The following is a 19668-nucleotide window of genomic DNA, read 5'->3' on the forward strand; positions in this document are numbered from 1 at the left end:
ATTGGGCTCACGCCCACGCGCGAGAGTGGAATGAGTTTTGCAGCGTTTTCGTCCCGTTTTTTTGTTGCTACACGATGTCTGTCCGCTAAATCTAGCAAATATGCCGTGGCCACGTTTTTTGACCGTCGTGTTCAGACTTTGTTGAGTGAAATGACAGGTTTGAATTTGGACAAGGTTTTTGCTCCTAGAAAGGAACGTCTCAGACAACCAAAATATCAACTGATGTCAGAAGAACAATTCGCTAAGGTTTTGTACGTTGTAATTTATTAATGTACATGCTGTAAAAAGATTGATGTAGGTCTAGCAAACTGAAATTGGATATTATTACTTCATCAGTACAAGTGATATGTTTCTGTCTTCTAATTAGAAGAAACACGAAGTACTTTAATTAAATGACTCTGTTTTAGTTGTCTGCTCTTGTAGATTAGCTATATAGGTCGTACATATAATAAGTACAACATTGTGCAACCTCGGTTTTTAATACTAGCGTCTCAAAACAGCCTTGTGCCGGTCTGTGTTGTATTGCATTTACTACACTTGCACAATTTTACAAGCATATGCTACTCGTATCTTAGTTACCTTTTGGTAATGGGTAGACAGACTCGCAGTCTATCAGTCATTTAATTGTTGAATTGTTAATGTTTGCCAATTTACCAGTAGATCTTTGATAAAAATGCTTGTATTATATTGGTATCAAGAATGTGCATGATACTGTATAGTTTTTGGCCGCATCTTCTTTGTGTATTACTGGATGCCCTGAATGTAGTAGGTTGTTCTTAGTTTTGTGGTAAATTTATTGTCCAACAGTTTAGTCTGATTTGTATTTAGTAAGTACATTTGTAGTATTTACTTAGGCTGAAGAGGACAGTATCGAGAAAGCTAAGAAACTGCTGAGAATGCCTCCAGTGTTGGAGCAGAGGAAAGACATCGACGAAATTATAGATCACGACAAGTTATTGGATGGCCATGATGTGGACAATGCAAATCTGGTCTTTATGGACATCAGTTTAGACATTCACAACAGGGTACAAGTTGCTAGTGTTGTGTTTGAGCAGACAGTTTACTTCATTTTGCTTGTTGTTTTGTTTGTTATTCTAATATGCAAACTAAAATAATTTCTGAAATGTTCATATTGCTAGTCTCTGTTACAGCTACATGTTGCGACATGTGTCAACTACACAAACTTGCGCTATTATCAATTAAATGGTCTTGGAAAAATTTGAATCAGGAATACAGTAGTAGTCCTTCAGTCAATTAGCTTACAAATTTTAAGCTATATACGAGCAATGTATTTGACAATTTGATGATCTGTCTCCCTGTATCACTAGTAGACTTCTTAACATTGGAGAAAAACACATGAATTTGAAACAGTTTATAGTTTGTGTTCTTGTTAATTTCAAGATGTCCAGTGTGTAGTAAGTTTGATATGTGGATACCTGAAGAGATGTGTAGGACACTACAGGTATTCTTTTGTTCAGATCTATTGTTTTCAGAACCGGTGTAGTAGATGTTTTACCTGTTCTGGTAGAAATATTTTGCTGTCTAAATTCTATTACATTAGTTCTTTCAAATTGAACAACTTATGTGGTTTAGGATTGTCGAATTGTCGTTCGTGAACCAAATGGAGTACTAAGACAAGCTACATGGGCAGAGAGAGACAAGATGAGACAGATCTACTTCCCAGTGGAAGGAAGGAAGTTACACATACCAGCTTTGTTGCAGTCAGAGAATTTGCAGGTAAGCAGCATCAATTTCATGTTGTTATCATGTTGAAATTAGGTATGTAGAAAATTATGTGTTGTTCCACAGTCTCTCTTTGCTCAAGGTAAACATGAGTATGTGCTAGATGTAGCAAATGTCCAGTGTGATCCTGATTCTGAAGACTATATCAGAGTGAGTCGTACAGAAGATCTGAACATTATGTTATGGTGTGTGTGTGTGTGTGTGTGTGTGTGTGTGTGTGTGTGTGTGTGTGTGTGTGTGTGTGTGTGTGTGTGTGTGTGTGTGTGTGTGTGTGTGTGTGTGTGTGTGTTGCATGTGTGCGTGTGTGTGTGTTTGCATGTGTGTGTGTGTGTGTGTGTGTGTGTGTGTGTGTGTGTGTGTGTGTGTGTGTGTGTGTGTGTGCGCGTATGCGTGGATGAACTCGTACACAGCTATCTGCTCATGAGGGTGTTTTGTGACAATATGTGTGATATGGCTATAGTACAGTAAAGTGGACACTTCAAATTAAAATTGTGTTAACAATTTCCTCACTTGCAAGTTTTTTCTTACTTTCTGCTGCCACCCATCATACAAACTCTTTATTTGTTTACTTGTTGTTTTATTACCAAAGTTATATCACATACAGAGTATTGTTGTTATTTGTATGTCAATTTTGTGTGTCAATTGAAAGACATAATATTAATCACATTTGTACCATGTAGGAATAGCTAGGCCAGAAAACTAGTGATTTCAAGTTGCATTTGCAATTAATCAAAAGCTAGTGTGACTTAAGTTGTCTATTAATCCCTTTGCCCTTATGTTTCATGAAGGTTCATGAAGAGACATATGAAGATATCAACAAACGTCAGTGTCATGAAGTTCTTCGTTCTACTCGTCATTATGGAGGCATGGTCTACCATTTACTAAAAAAAGATCTAATAGAAAATTTGCTGTTGAGCATATTGGAGGGTGGGAGGTATGCCTTGTCTTTTAACTGCTATAAGATGTTGTTCATATTTAATTAACCATTTGCTAGAATGGATGATGCAGAAAGGCTCATTAAACTGCATCATCTCTTCCACCCATCTACAAGTTCTTCTACTCAATGCAAACAGAAGGGCGTATCTGGAGCGGAACTCGTTGAAGTCAGTTATTACATTAAAGTTGCAGGCAGGGCTTCCATTCCCTAACTAATTGGCTTTCTTTCATCTTTAGATGCATTTGAGGCTGCATGGGCCAGAAAAGGCGTTGAACTACCTTGAACGATTAGAAAAAGGATCTCAACGTGTACATTCTAGTCTAGGAAGTTTGTAGTAAATGTACTAAACAAAGATAACAGGGTAATACGGGTACACTGTACTGTGTCAACCTCCTGTGACGTCACACCACACCTTCTGTAGTGATTTCCGTGTGTCGACGATGCCTCTGAGCGAGCAGCAACAGAAGGAGTTAATCTCCATCGCCCACCACATCGTTGCGAAAGGAAAAGGCATTCTGGCCGCTGACGAGAGCACCGGCACGATGGGAAAGCGTCTGGCGAACATCGGAGTTGAAAACACCGAGGAGAATCGTCGCCAGTACCGTCAGCTGCTCTTCAAAGTCTGCAACGACGTGTCCAGCTGCATCGGCGGCGTAATTCTCTTCGAGGAGACGCTGTATCAAAAATCCGACGACGGTACACCGTTCGTTGATTTGATTAGAAAGGCAGGCATCGTGCCCGGTATCAAGGTCGACAAGGGTCTTGCTCCGCTTTATGGCAGCAACGACGAAACAACTACTACTGGATTGGACGGAATGGGCGATCGTTGTGCTCGCTACAAGAAGGACGGCTGCGATTTTGCTAAGTTTCGCTGCGTGCTGAAGATCTCTTCGCACAAGCCGTCTGAGCAGGCCATGCATGAGAACGCCCACGTCCTCGCTAAGTATGCTGCCATTTGCCAATACAACGGGCTTGTACCGATTGTTGAACCCGAGGTACTCACTGATGGAAACCACGACCTGGAAACGTGTGCGAGAGTGACGGAAAAGGTCCTGGCCGCTACTTACAAGGCGCTGAGTGACCACAACGTGTTTCTAGAGGGAACCCTCTTGAAACCCAACATGGTTCTTCCCGGCCACGACTGCACGACAAAGTATACACCACAGCAGATTGCTGAAGCCACCGTGCGCACCCTGAAGCGCACTGTTCCTTCTGCAGTGCCAGGTATAACGTTTTTGTCGGGAGGACAGTCTGAGCAAGAGGCCACTATCAACCTGAATGCCATCAATCAGCTGGAAACGACCAAGCCATGGGCGCTCACTTTCTCTTATGGTCGTGCCTTGCAGGCTAGTGTTCTGGAGGCTTGGAAGGGAAAAGCCGAGCTTGTGGCAACGGGGCAGAAAGCGTATTTGACCAGAGCTCAGGCTAATAGCCAAGCATGCAGAGGCCAATATCAACAGGTGGAAGGAGACCAATCAGCTGCAGGGAAGAGTCTCTTTGTTGCCAACCATCAGTATTGATTGAACTGTTGATGAGTTAGTTTAGTGAACTTGTTGACGATTTGCGTAGAATTCCTGTTTGATCTATCTTGTGTCTGACATGGCAATCTGTTCTTATCGATAAAGGACTGTAATAGAATTGTTAGCAACGAGTCTTTTATGCAGGTAATTTATCCAGTCTGCCTTGACTCCAGTATCCCCCAACCTGAGTTTGCACGTGACATCTTGTGACTACTCAGGCAACTTCTATACTGTGCCCATTGGTGGAGGCTCATTGGTGGAGGCTCTAAGGCGAGGAGGATCACAAAGCAACTGGTGGGGTGGGAGCACCCAGTCGGAGGTATGCTGTTCACCACCCTTGCCAGCATTGCCAATAGCAGTTGAAACGTTGAAACAAATTCCTAGAAGCGGTAGTCGGCTATTATCTTGTCTGTAGTCGGTGAATGGAGCAGTCGACAGCCAGTGTTATGTACAGTTTACGAGACGGGTTGGGGGATACTGGAGATGCTCCTCCAGTCTGGTTGCTTATACCTATAAAGCTTAGATCATCATAACCTTAGCTGTACCTTGTTTCTCACAGCAATTTCCAGGGATTCAATATTTTTGGTGGTCAGTCAATAGGGAAATTAATCAAGATAGGGAATTAACATATTTTAGCTTCGCGGTTCATGAAATACCGGTAAAATCAAGCTGTCTTTGATAACAGTTCTGAGTCACTTAGAGCATCAGAGTCACTACCACACTACCATAAAGTTAATAAGAGGATTTTCATCATCTTCACTGCTACTTCAGCATTTGAGCTTCACCCGAGTTCTTGATATATGCTCTAGCTCCCATTCTGAAAACAGACATCAGACATCCATCTTGGGCATTTTGATGTCACGTGAGTTATTCAGAGAAATATGGTACCTAGAAAGAGTGTTTAATAGGTGAAGGTAACTATTAATGGGTCAATGTTGAAAAGCATTAACTCTTCTGTCAGGTGAAGAATTAATTAGAGGTAGCTAGACACATACCCGTCTGTAACACATAGATGGTAACAATGACTGATATTCATGTACTTCAGTAACAAGATCAATGAATTGCGGGTACACTAGACAGCAAGTGACAAGTTAGACTTTGACAATTTAAATAAGCTGCTCTGGCAGACCACTGACTTTGAAATTGTACTTGTATGCAACAGAAAAAGAATTAAATGTCATGCAGTGCAACGTGCCCTGTGCATACCTGATCACATTGCGGCAAACTGTATTGCCTTGCTACTACACTGACCAAAGCCATCATGTAAACTCCATCATTTACTAAGACATTTCCTGTCGTTTGTTGTTGCAGTATCACACACAGTGACAAACACACACACACACCCTGGACCTGGAAGCTTAAGAAGGCAATCCAAAGATCAGTGCATGATACAGTGATGGTCTGAGTCAAACAAAATGTCATAGTTGTTGATAAAAAACTGCATCACATTTACCAGTATGTCTTTGAGATCTTGTGCTCTTGGAAATTAAAAAGATATCTTTGACAGGTACCACATTCATACATGCTTAGAGTTGCTAGTGATTGACTACACTATTACACTCAAAAGAATGTTTATCATTTCTATAGCAATCCTCTCAAGTACACTCATGCAGACCTTCCTGATATCTTTTCCTCCACATATTCCTGATTCCTGTCTTCTACCAGTTGAAACCTACCACTCCAATTCTTTGATTTTAGAAACACAACACACACACACACACACACACACACACACACACACACATGAACACACACACACACACACACACACACACACACACACGCACGCATGCACACACACACACACACACACACACACACACACACACACACACACACACTTGACTTGACTACAGCTGCCAATATCTGGCCACACCGCCCCATGTATGAGAAGAGCTGAAAGACGAGGTAGTTACTGTCTGCACTTGAGCCACCGGAAATGTCTTCCACATGTGCAAGACAAGGGATGTTGACTGCTGTCTTTTTCTGAACAGCGTTTGCCACGATGACAGTTATGCCGTTGGAATCCTGGTTCAGATTTGAAGCACCATCCACATTGACTACAATGGCAGCAACAGCACGCCCTATCAGGCTCCGGTATACGACTTGAGGTACAATCAGTGGAGGCAAGTGATGGTGACCGGATCGATGATAGAGTTGATGATGCTGACATAGTCAAAGAGGAAGAAGAAGACACATTTAAACATTTATGTACTGCCAGTCCACCCCTACTTCTCAGCCACTGATGACACTTGGCACATTGCACTGCGCCTCGTTGTTCACACAGAGACAGTTGGCGTTCCACAATACACTTGTGCCGTTTCAGACCTGAATGACTCCAAAAGGAGCGGCAACACATAGCACATGAAAAATATCGTTCAGTAGATGTACGTTTAACTTCAGCCTGACATGATCTCGCCATTCTGGACGTTGCTGTGCCAGGTGATACCAATTCTCTAGTTTTAACAACTTCAAGTCAGCCTGGATCCTGTCTTTCCATCTGAGGCGGGGACGCTGAGCTGGTCCAGAATATGACAGCCACCCAAATAATAGTTTCTTTGGTAATTTGATTGCAGGTATTCGAGCAACATGTCCTAACTACTGAAGGCGGCAGCAATGAAGGACATCAGATATCAGACTTAATCGCCCCATCTTCGTCGAAGATCAGTATTGGTGATATGTTGAAGCTCCTGGTCCTATCGAGTCACATCAGAATAATCCAGAGACACTGGTGGTGGATGTTGTTTATCCTAGTCTCATCACACACACACACACACACACACACACACACACACACACACACACACACACACACACACACGCACGCACGCACGCACGCACGCACGCACGCGCGCGCGCGAAAAAATTAAATAAGTAGCCCTACGTCTACCACACCAGTCACCACAACTTAAGCGTTCAGAATGTCAGTGTCACAATCACTAGCTATAGCTAGATATTGTCATCTAATTTTAAAAGATGCTGCGCAACAAAAATATTTGCTTACCCCACATTATACATTCACTCGAACTGCTGGTATTCTTGTTAGTATCTCTAATATCTCACGAGATGATGATGCTGCTGCAAAAAATTACACGTTGGAGGCCCCACGCATGCGTGCAAAGGAAACGTCACGAAGCTACCGAGACGATGGAGCGCGCTTTGCTGTTTGTACTGGTGACTTTGCTGGCTGCTCTAGTGCCGACTGTGAGTGCGTTTGATGCCGGAGATGCAATTGCGCTCGTGCTGGGCTTGGTTATCGGGATTCTTGGGATCTTCGCCTGCCTGGGATACTACGCCAGAAGGAAGGCTTCTTCGTGAGCTACATCACTACGCTGCAAGTTTCGATTGGCTACCCGTCGTCTTTGAGTCTTGTCGTCGTCGAATGGATATTGCTGCTGTCACGTGACTGATGCGTCATAGAGTGCTTTTTTATTTTCATTCAGAACGATTCGTTTTATTGTGTTAGCGTCGTGTTCTATTGCTTATGTACTTGTTAAAACAGTTATGCAGTAGTGGTATTACATAATTTTCTAGAAATTAGTTACTGCCGTCTTCTGCGCCTCTAGCTACCTACACTTGCAGGACAGTTTCATACAGTTATTGCATGTATACGATTGTTCCTACACGAGTGCTTCATTGTAATGGTTTGAGACATCGATACGAGCTGTAGAGTCCAGGAAGGTTTGGTAATGCAAGTACAATTATAATATGAACCTTCGTGCTACTTTATTTCCGACTGTCTAGCATAAATCTTGAGTAATTTTCATTTGTTGCTTCTCCTACTGTCTGTTGGCTAATGGTACAAAAAAAAAGAATAATATGATTCAAATGCATAAAATAAACATGTTGATATGCTGCTCTAAACGTGTAGATACTTTCAGCTTGAAGCCTTCTAATCAGACAGTTGTGATTTACATCACTGCATTTGGTATATCGAGATACAGTAATTAGTTGTCTGTCTATGCCTGATAAAGTCTAGCATGTCTCAAAATTTCAATCACACACACACACACACACACACACACACACACACACACACACACACACACACACACACACACATTATAGATACTGCTGGTTGCACAGCTAGGTGCTTGCTATACAAATGGAGAATTCAGGACAACTCGAACCCAGAAGCTGATGTAATAGCTTGTCTTAATTTGTCTCTCAGCACTGCTTTACTTGGGTAGTTTGGCAACTTAAGCAAGTTGAAGCAAGTAGATGCCGTTGGAAGTCGAGTTGCAGCAGAGCGAGTAGATCTCCTGAAGAACCCTCTAAGAACACTACCCACTGTGTCACCTCCATCCTACAAGAATGAACAAACCATGTACTGTGAGAGCTAACTGCACATGACAAGCACTCAAAACAGTTGAGACTTACAGTATCATCACTGGTGTCCACAAAGCGAATAGAAAAAGGTGGATTTAGGTGAGAAAACCCAAGAACAGGAGGCTTGGAGCAGCTTGTCACAAACTACAGAACAGAGATACCACATTATAGTATACCAGTTACTATGACTGTTTCTGAGAACTTCTACACACTTTCAAAAACAACCCTTTCTCACAAGCATCAAAATCTTTACCAACCACATCCCACAACCAACGAACAATTTGATGAGAAGGATGAAAACCACCCATGTATTCTACATGTTTCCTACACACAAATATATGTTCATGAAACAATGACATGGACAATTCAGATACTCTACTTGAGATCACAAGTGTGACGGCCTTTGCTTAATTAAATGCTACATGAACAACATACCCTCTGCCTGTCTGCCTGACTCTTCAATAATTATTCAACTTTTAATCTCTAACACTGTAACTCAGTCTAAAATATAATTATTACTTTAAATCTTCTACGTCCATTTCCACGCTATCACCAGAGATAAGTCGTTGTATTTCACAAGGCGAAAAATAACCAAGCCATTCTGGGTTGACAATTGAATGAAATCCACGAACAAAACTATTTGTCTGATCTCGCAGCTCAGTACGCATGTGAAAATGAGCAACCCTATGAATGTAGCTAATCCTAAATTCCAACAAAAAGGCATCAACATTAAGAATCTAATATGTACTTTAATAGCCAACACACTTGTTCTCATTAGTCACTGTGACAGCGCTTCCTCCAGGTGTTAGATCATGAGTCTCTACCTATTCAATGTTCATTACATAAGTTCACAACAGAAAAAATACACTGCTTGTAGATCTACTCCAGATCCCATTTTTGAGATTTATATGTCACTGGAGTATGTCTACAAGATGAGGCTGCTTAGACTGGACATTCAACCTTGCCGAAAAAATCTCGATTCACTGAAAATGTGAGATCCAGCTCACTGACGTCACCATCATAGTGCTATTACAATCAAGCAATAATGACCTGCATCTCTACAAGAGATAATTTATATGCCACTAACCTTTACATAGCTCAAGTTCTTGTACAGATCTGAATCAAACGATGCCAGCTCGTCAAATGCACTGTATGCTGCACTATACTTGGTCCCTTTCAAATTTGTAAGAAAAAAGTCTGCAAATGGAACATCAACTAGAAAACCCTAAAACACATAACAAATGCTACACTGTTGAGTATGAGCACATCTCGCTAGTGTTTACCTCATAAATTGCTTTGCCCAACATTCGACCTACAAAATTATACAATGCGCGGTAGTTGTCTTGTGCCACACTGTTTGGTGATGGATATAATCGTTGATCAGTTGTTGTCTGTAACAGGAATATTGGTTACTTAAAACTTACCAAGAAGAAACTGTTTGCTGCACAACAACCTTAAAGAGTGTCAAAGATGGGTCAAAAACACGTTTAATTGTATCTTCCAAAAACTCTTTGAAAACACCATCTTGGTCAATGCCTGCCTCTTCAAGTCCCTAAATACAGCAACAAAATGGTTTTCTATCTAAACACCAGGCTGTACAATTTCACCTGTTCATTAACAAATTTAACTCGAATAACACCTTTAAGAGCAATGGATGACAACTGGCACAGTTGACTGTACGCATCCTAGAGAAAGTAGAGAAAAATGGTTACATTCAGTGTATTTGCTAGAACTCCTCTGATTTACCTCCAGAAATCTGCTCCTGTGTATTCGAATGTACGTTGGACGAGGTGCCATGTTGTTGGTGTGAATCAGATTATGAGATTCTTTATCTTTCAATACAAGATCACGTAACATCTTCACTCTCTACACAAAATGTACATCAGCAAATTATCAACTGTAAACAACATAAAGCTACATGTAACCTCTCTGTACGGCAGAACATGAGGTACAAGTTTCATGACAGCCTTTGCTCTTGGCTGATTCCTTGATAGGTCAGATTTTATACTGCTAGCCTTCAAGTCTCTGTAACAAAGCAATTAATTGGTGTAGTAGACAATCACAATGTGTGAACAGGTAAATGTGTAGATATCAAGATTTCATACTAAAAACACACACTGCAGTTGTTGCTAAAACAGACATCCAACAAATGTAGGAACTTCATCACAACATATTTGCCTGCATTAGGTTCAATGGGTTCTATGCTGTAAAATTACAAGTTTTACACCCTAGTTCACATCCCGGATGTGGGATGGCAAACGTTGACTGTTAGTGATGACGTCACCATATTAAGACATACTAATGTTCAAAGTTGTACAAATGCACAACAGAATGTAAAATTATTAAACAAGACACAAAAACTAAGCATGAGTCAAAGGAAGGTTTCAATGACAGTTAACTTCAACCGTAGCAGAGTAATGACCGCATAATCACAAAGCCATGACCTTCTGTTAAAATATACAAATACAAAAAGTGGACAAAGTAACAAAAAAGATTAACAGAAATAAAGTGACAACAGTCATTAGAACATTAGAACACCATTTACATCTGTTCACATCCCAGTATACTTACTCAGCTGATATGTCTGGACATGCAGAATTCAATAGGCATATAGCCCAAACTACACTTTCCACTTTGCTTAATAATCACACAATAACTAATACTACATACTTGATATTCCAGTGACTGCTATCTGAAGAAAAAGAACGACGACTGTCTTTCTCATACAGAACCATAAGTAAAGTATGAGCAGCATTTACAAGACGACTCTCAAGACTATCAGAATGCTTAGGATCTAAAAAGACAAAAACTGATTGTAAATAGAAGAATGGCGACATAAACAAAACAAACATTGTGAGTGACCACTGCACTAAGTCTCGGCACCATACAAAAAAGTGCCAAGTAATACAGCTTTGTAAACACATTTGTTTGTGTCAACTGACAACTTGTTTTGAACTATTTCAATTTCCCAAATGATCAGACCAACACACACACACACACCTGAACACACACATAGTTATTTATCTCCTATCTATATATATATACAAGACATCCAAGACCATTTGCAAGCATCAGTATTCGCAACTTTTATACAATAATCTCACACCTCTCATCTCATTTGCAGTTCATGCTCAATTTACCGAGCCCTATTACAATAATTGTCTGCCCATGCACAATACAAATTGTTTCCTCTCCTAGAGCCTCAATGAGTCTACACTAAAAGCTCATCATGAGCTTGCATATATTAATTAATTAATAAACATGTCCAAGTATTTATGTGCAATTTACACAATGATCAAGTGTGGATAATGTAAAATTGTCTCTGTTGCAAACATTTCTACATTCCGAGGTATGACCTTGCCCAGTCCTGACGTATCCATACAAACAGACACTAATGTATTGAATAAAACTAAACGCTCACCTGTTACACTTGGCACTTCCCACAAAAGCCGAAATACAAGCTGGTTGAGAAAGGATGACAACGATGTAAGATCATTCAATGTAAATGGCTTTTGTTGCACATACACTTCCACATCATCAAGAATCCTTTAGTTAATTAAGCATTAAAATATCAAATCACTTCATTGACACGTCTTAGTGCATTAATTGGTTCATACGCTATGATGTGATAACAGCATTGACAGACGAGAGTCAAAAGTGAGCAGACAGATGTGTGTAGCTTGCTGTCTTTATGAAGTGCTATAGTACTAATTGTAGAGAAACCCCCTCCTACAGATTGAAGAGACTGCCACAGTCGCTGGGGCAGCAGCTCATGAAAGCTAATAGCTACACACAAAGTCACGCATTAGAGCATCAATGCACATCACATATAATCGGTATAAGTAGCAATATTTATACATTAATTAATAGTTTGATAATACATGATAGTGATGAATGGTATCTGTCACCGGTGTTCACCAGTAAAGACCATGTCTTTCACCTAGTAAAAGAACATCATCCTATTTAGCACAGCAACTCTCATTGCTACGTATTAAAGTTGTACATAAAATCCAGTGTTCCTAGCTCAAACCTAAGGTCCCAGCTTTCAGCTGTGTATCTCAATATCAAGTAAACGCCTAGTTTGCACAAAGTTCCTTTATAGAATCCGGTGCTTGTGCAAATCATCATATTCCACACACAATGTCTTCAGTGCATACTTAGAATTCAAGGATGGATTGCTGCACCAGCTTGAGATTTGAAGTTTGTAAGTCATGATCAAGCAAATATCTACAATGTAGTAGTTTGTGCAAAATTTCCATTGCATAAACTAGTAATATCACATATACAAATAAATTCAATTTCCACTCCAGGAATTTTGCATACTAGCACTCTCCTTATTGCAACAACAACTACAGCACTGCACACAGCACTGAACTCACCTGACATAATTTCTCCACGTAGCCCAGTCAGAGTTGACATGGCAAGTTCATACAATTTGCACGTATTATGTAAGTCTTGCCATCTGGCAGGATCAAGTTGGCAGCTACTAGTTGCAGATGACGAGATGTGGAATACAGTGTTCAACCTCATCTTCAATCGTGACACTGCAACAACAGTCACATTATCACTGGACGTACATCATGGCAGCATAAGATATGAAATACCAAATCCTAATTTGCTTGATGACTTTGAGTTGCTTGAACTTTCTACGCTTGTGGAAGTCTCTGAGTGAGAAAATAAGGGAAACAAGATCTCCAGTGCTGATGAATGCCATAGCAATTGAAACTGAGAAATTACAGAAGACATGGCATCGAGATACCTAAGCAAAAACAGTTTAATTCAATTTCATCAACGTTAACAGTGACCTCTCCATCTATGGATCTGTTCCATACTATAAAGCCTTTCAAATAAGCACTGCCTAATGACGTACATCTAATTTTAGTATTTCACTGCATCTTCCACTTCCTGCCAAAATTCTACTCTTCTAGACATGGTAATGCTGAATGAAATGAAGCGATCAAGAGTGTATGCCTTATAGATGGTTCCATGTGTCTGTACTTGCAATGAATGCGCCAACTTACCACAGTTTGAATCAATACGGTCAACAGTTCAAGCCCTTGCAAATCACGTCTCAGCTAGAGCCTTATAAGAATCTATGGCTTCTACTACTTACCACACACTACATTACCTCTAGTACTCATAATAATAAAGTTGTGACCAGGCACTGACTCATTAATTAAAGGCAATTTGTTGCTGCACATAATAAACTATTAATTAACATAATAAACTATTAATTAATTAATTAAAGTCACCCATGCTTCATATCGTTCCAGTGTTAGCTCTTATAATGCTAGTTGCACTTTATGTCATATGGTGTCATCAGAAACTACAACAAGACTTTACAATAACATTTGCTTCATGATTGCTACACTCTCTGATGCTCTGTAGCTGCCAACACTAAACCCCCTAAATTCACTAAACTATCGAGAGGAGAGGAGAGGAGAGGAGAGGAGAGGAGAGGAGAGGAGAGGAGAGGAGAGGAGAGGAGAGGAGAGGAGAGGAGAGGAGAGGAGAGAGAGAGAGGAGAGAGTCTTATTGGTGCACTGTATTACCTACTGTCTTGCTGTTGTTTCAGAAATCCAATCAGAGGATGCCAATAAGTATGATGGGAGTTAGGTTCAGCAACAACAGGTCGAATAAGACTGAAAATCCAACAAACTGATTGCTAATATGTCAACAAACAAATTAAGATCATTACTGCAATGTGCAGTTGTAATCTAAACCTACCACAAACTCTACTCGATGCCGTCTGAGAAATCCACACTGAACTGAGGTTTCAATGAAGTTCCCTAGCAATTAGTAAACAACTGACAATAAACCCATGAAAACAATGAATTAGTTGACTAAAGTACACATCAACTACATGTCAGCTATTCTTTGTCAATGAAGCGCTGACGCTTGCAATTGCTACAATGACTGCAACACACCTGCAGTGCCAAGTATGTAGTACTTCGCGCAGATAACTCCACCCTTAGCTACAACGTGCGTTAGCGGCACTGCTAGGGCGTACAACTCAGGGGTGGAGTCAACTCTGTCAAACGTTGTTAAACAACATTATAAGTCGATAAGTTAGTGTGTCACAAGTCAGTCTACACAGCCTGACCCAAACATTTGAAACTTGTTACTCACATTAAACATGTAAACAAAGACAAACAAGCAGATTGCCCAGTGAAGGACACAAACAGATAGCCACACAAGCAAACATACATCTCTGCTAACCATCTTACTACGACTGCATGTTACTATGTTTATATCCGCTCATTTGCATGCCAAGTGATCCCCTTCAACAGCTCGTTTATTCCATGAGATAAAATACTGGTGGGGAATATATTTTGGCAAATTGGCAATCTTATGAGTCATCGTCAATACAAATTCTGCCAACATTTTTGTAAAACGACATGTAACGTCATCAACCACATGCTAGTATGGTGATGTGCCTGTGTGTGGGAGACAAAGAAAGAGTAATTGGGAATTTTCTCAAGTTCTGAATAAGACTGTGTCCAAAACAACTAAAAAATAATAACTGATAAATATCAGTAGTAGTCCAGAACACAAAATTGCCAAATGAAAATCCACCAAATACAAGCGTGGTCCCATATACAAACTACTATATATATGTACCTGCTCTTCGCCCAGCCAAGTACGTACAACAAATTCATGCACTAACTAACAGCACGGGTTGATTTCCTCACATGGGAAGTCATATTGCATCAAAGAATCTGATGCCAAAATAGATTCCCACCAATACTTCATCCTACACTGTGTGTCTAGTCCATGTATTGCACACCTGCTACTGCCAACAACTCATTGACTCCAAGGTTGTCCAAACCACCTGATCCTGAGTCGTTCACAGCAACAGCAGCTACCAATGATGCGACAAAGTCTGAGTTACCCAGCAACTCTGCACACTTAAGTATCAACAACAAATACGATCATCCGTGATTTAATACACAACATATGTCGAGATACTAACATTGACTGACACTGTTTGAGCAGATGCAATCAAAGCAGGTACAATCCAGACATTCTGTATGAACAACTGAACATATGTCTTGCTATAAGACGACTGTACAAGTGGCCTACAGAACATGAGAGTCTGAACGGAATGCAAGTTTTCAAACAGAAAATTGTCTACCTCATTACTAATCTCAAAGCTAATGGTAGGATAGTCTTTCTTGTACTGTATTTAGCGTTACCAGAGCACTGAAAAAGGAGTTGCTACAAACAGCATTCAACAAATCAGATGGCATGCAATGCAATACACTATTACATGAACACAAACGACACTACAACACATCATAAACACCATATAAATGATCCTATTAACACATTGTACCACTGGTATCACTATATTGTTGAAAAAATGCAAAACATGCTATCACTTTGACGTCAGGAGCTGACATTGTCGGAATGTTAAGCCCAGAAGCAAAGCTGGTGTGTGTGTGTGTGTGTGTGTGTGTGTGTGTGTGTGTGTGTGTGTGTGTGTGTGTGTGTGTGTGTGTGTGTGTGTGTGTGTGTGTGTGTGTGTGTGTACATTCTTGCAAAATGTTAAACCACTTGCACACTGTTATCTGTCATGTGCTGACCCCAGTGACTGGGTAAAGATCATTCATGACTGCATTTTGAAGCAGCTTGGAGCAAAGCTGCGTCACAGTTGACCAAACACCTCCACCTTGATATAAAAGTGTCACTACCACAGCACACACAACACAATTTAATAGTTCACCTCCCTTTCCTGACAGTAGCTTCCAATCTGAACAGTCAGTCAGCTTGAGAATCTATAAAGTTACATTTGGGAAGCAGAAGCAATCACAAACCGATCCAGTAAAATGCTGAGATTTAAACTTACAAATTTTAGCAGCACTTCTGCGTCTTGTTGCTGTTTTATATCCTGAATCTACACAAACACAAATATCTGTGCAACACAATGGATATAAGTTGAATAGCAAATAAGAAAGTAACTAGAAAACCTAAAAAATAAATGAGAGACAACCGACAAACAAGAGGCAAACAGCCAGAGACACATGAAAATAAATTACAAGAGTGCACTGATCACTATGTTCAGACAATTAATAGTAAACATACAGAACATCCAGTTAACGATAATAGAGAGCAAAAGACTACTAATAAACGTACCTTAAGAGAAGATATGTAATTCAAACAAATGCACATTATCTTGCGCATGTGTTCCAACCAAAGAAGCAGGTATCTTTTCATCAAACCCAATGACACATACCATGCCTACACAATACAATCAACATAAAAATACAAGATTTCTGACTGATTGGGTATTAACCTTCAAGTTCCTTAATTCATCCATTGTTAAAGAAATGTAGCTACACATTGATACGAGACGCTGAAAACATTTTAATAATCACCACTAAATCTGATTTTTGTGTCAAGAAACTATACAAGAGCCACCTTGCAATCAGTCTTCTCATTATACACAAAAAGAAGGCCTCGATTAATATGAAACATCTCCACAGCTGTTAACATAAACACTTCAGCTAAGAATTAATAATGTTTAATTAACTTAATACAATGGCAAAGCATATCATGTCAATAAAATGTTGTTGTTTGTTGTGTTTTCTGTCAATTAAGTCAGTCAGCAGTAATGTAAGCAGATCGTACAAGCAGCAAGTCTCTAAAAACCATAAATCACTCCTGTGCAAATGGCAAACGCACACACATACACACACACCACACACAATGACACAAATGGACAAATTGACAAATGTTAAGCCCTCCATGTCATTCGATGTTGACCTTAAGGTCAGTTGCAAAGATAGCGCCCTCTGCCTAGACAGGGCCTCCATGCGCTACATGGAGGCTAAGGGTCAGCGCTACAATTCAGCTGGAGCTTTGCTGAAGTCATCCAGGTGCACTGACAATCGGACAGCTCTGGGACTGGACACCAAAGCCCACAAACTGTACCCGTCTGCTGCACAATGTTACTGCCAAGCCAGTGGTCATGTCCACCCCAGTCAATGACCAGGTACTCATTATTGCCGAGCGTAGCGAGGCTTCTAATCCGGGTCGCACAACAGAAAGGGGCATGGTCCTATATGGCTCTCCATCAAGCTCTTGGTATATATATATTTGTGTGTGTGTGTGTGTGTGTGTGTGTGTGTGTGTGCGCGTGTACAAATCTCAAATTTCTCCTCCCCGTGACCACGTTTCATACACAGGACCTACCTTGAAAAATCGTTTCCGTGTCCGACTACAGATGAGTCTAAGAACGATTCGTTTAAGTGAGCAAACGGCGACAAAAAAGCTTCATGAACTTCCGTCGCCCCATCCTTTTGTATTGTAGCTAGGGATTGTGTGTACTTGACAACCAAGAAACACCTTTTTAGCTGAATGCCACCTACAGTCAACTATTCACACGTCCCATACTACAATCAATCCTTTACTACACTGTGCTGCATCTAACACTGTTGATAGTCAATGTTTGCTATCAATTTCTATGTCAGTAAATACCATACCACTGTCGTTACAACGGAACTGAGTGCATACCTAGACTGTACATTTCAATTGTCTTGATCACGATCACAAAACGACGACTACCTATACCAGGCCTATATACGTAATCTAAACTACTAGGAAGTTTGCATGTTTACTTCCATGACAGCTAGGGTTTCAACTAATAGGTATTGTCTAGCTAGGACTCGGCGTTTCAGTAGACGGTCTGAAAACTCCCTTGGACGTGTTACTCATGAATGTGAGGCGCCTACGGATACCATACAACTAGTACTCTAGCCTCGAATTCCAGACCAGAGAGCGCGCGAACTCTAGTCTGGACCAAGTCGATACTAAAATGATTTCGGAAGTATTTATCAATAGCGATGCTAAATGGTGTCTAACAGCGTAGGATCGTTTTACCTAGATCAACATATTATTTGTAAATGCCATGAGATCTCACGAACAAAGAAGAGACGTCTGCCGTGTTTGCGGTGATATCTTGGTAGACGGCATGAAACCGCGACTCTTTGATTCTTCGACAGACCGCTAGCTAGTCTAACTGTTCAACTAGCAAGACTACCTCTCAACCAGTTGTCAAAGGTGATGGTCTGGCGATGCTGCTGTGCATGTCCTGTCACTGCAAGCTTGAAAATATCAAAGAACTGAAGCTGAAACTAAAACTAAGATGTGTGCGTGCAGAGTCTAATCATTGTTCTGGCATGCAGAATTTAGTCATTGTTCTGGCGTGCACTTAGCCACCCACGAGGATTTCACATGTGCACAATCAGTGCTAGTACACTTTGCATAACCAATTATTGCTAAGCCAATCAGAATTTACAACCGAGATTCGGGTTGTAGAAGCTGATTGGCTTAGAAGGGCTATTTCCGAAATCATTTTAGTATCGACTTGGTCCAGACTAGAGTTCACGCGCTCTCTGGTCTGGAAGTTCAAGGCTACTAGTACTCCTGAGTTGAGAGAAGCAATGTGTGTAAATTTCTTGCTTAATTAAGGAAATTATGCCATAGCTCGCCATCACTGTGACTTGAACCTGCAACCCTGCAAGTTCACGAATGTTTTCATTCTCCAAATACACTTTCTAACCAATTGAGCTACAGCACCACACACACACACACATACACACACACACACACACACACACACACACACACACACACACACACACACACACACACACACACACACACACACACACACACACACACACCATTAAATCTAGCAAGCTCGCCACAGTATAGAATCATTTAGAAATAAATTTTACAAACCGTCCAGAAAACTCTGTTGATGTTTACAGCTTGCCATAACTTCATCAAATTTCTTTCTATAAACCAAAAAAAACCTTCAAATAATAATTTCATCCAAAGAGCAAAATTTATTCACTTACCGAACCTCTTCACGTAATCTACGCTGCGTCTGGTGTCTCCTAATGTGCGCCTGAGTATCCCATCACCAATTGGTTTGATTTCTACCCATTTTTTTGTTAGATTATAGTTCTAGTTGACCTTACCTGAAGTAGTATAACTGCTTGCCGTTGAACTTTCTCCTCCTTTCGAGCGTCACGCGCCGCTTTCGCATTATGTAGTAGTTGAACTCGCGTAGAGCCTTTGTTCGGTTCTGTACAACTATTACCAAACATTTCGACATACGGGACGTGACAC

The 19668-nt window shown here is 40.6% G+C and overlaps 3 protein-coding genes and 1 long non-coding RNA gene across 4 annotated transcripts; 2 read left to right on the plus strand and 2 right to left on the minus strand.

Annotated features, from left to right (window-relative positions):
- Window positions 1–14: 14 nt before the first annotated feature.
- On the plus strand, window positions 15–3103 carry LOC134191917 (small ribosomal subunit protein mS22-like). Its single transcript, XM_062660564.1, has 7 exons — window positions 15–246; window positions 855–1025; window positions 1594–1737; window positions 1810–1893; window positions 2532–2677; window positions 2738–2846; window positions 2917–3103. The coding sequence occupies exons 1-7, from the start codon at window positions 31–33 to the stop codon at window positions 3013–3015; spliced, it is 969 nt and encodes a 322-aa protein (XP_062516548.1). The 5' UTR covers window positions 15–30; the 3' UTR covers window positions 3016–3103.
- Window positions 3066–4332, plus strand: LOC134191911 (fructose-bisphosphate aldolase A-like). The gene has a single exon (XM_062660552.1). The coding sequence runs from the start codon at window positions 3121–3123 to the stop codon at window positions 4198–4200; it is 1080 nt and encodes a 359-aa protein (XP_062516536.1). The 5' UTR covers window positions 3066–3120; the 3' UTR covers window positions 4201–4332.
- A 409-nt stretch (window positions 4333–4741) lies between these two features.
- LOC134191925 (uncharacterized) lies at window positions 4742–7614 on the minus strand. The gene is made up of 3 exons (XR_009971867.1): window positions 7205–7614; window positions 5196–5272; window positions 4742–5088 (listed from the first exon to the last, which is right to left on the minus strand). It is a non-coding gene; the product is annotated as an uncharacterized LOC134191925 (long non-coding RNA).
- Window positions 7615–8059: 445 nt separating this feature from the next.
- LOC134195986 (ubiquitin-protein ligase E3B-like) lies at window positions 8060–19660 on the minus strand. The gene is made up of 31 exons (XM_062665069.1): window positions 19518–19660; window positions 19395–19444; window positions 19276–19331; window positions 16951–17015; window positions 16826–16885; window positions 16666–16770; window positions 16379–16426; window positions 16256–16307; window positions 16116–16201; window positions 15665–15747; window positions 15503–15608; window positions 15317–15437; window positions 14257–14318; window positions 14082–14194; window positions 13134–13288; window positions 12909–13073; window positions 12147–12315; window positions 11951–12075; window positions 11200–11323; window positions 10455–10554; window positions 10276–10395; window positions 10137–10214; window positions 9983–10081; window positions 9813–9920; window positions 9617–9754; window positions 9490–9555; window positions 9295–9353; window positions 9049–9231; window positions 8742–8853; window positions 8581–8673; window positions 8060–8506 (listed from the first exon to the last, which is right to left on the minus strand). The coding sequence occupies exons 1-31, from the start codon at window positions 19644–19646 to the stop codon at window positions 8315–8317; spliced, it is 3222 nt and encodes a 1073-aa protein (XP_062521053.1). The 5' UTR covers window positions 19647–19660; the 3' UTR covers window positions 8060–8314.
- Window positions 19661–19668: the final 8 nt, after the last annotated feature.

Source organism: Corticium candelabrum, chromosome 1 (assembly GCF_963422355.1).
Source record: "Corticium candelabrum chromosome 1, ooCorCand1.1, whole genome shotgun sequence".
In the NCBI taxonomy this organism is placed as follows: Eukaryota; Metazoa; Porifera; class Homoscleromorpha; order Homosclerophorida; family Plakinidae; genus Corticium; species Corticium candelabrum.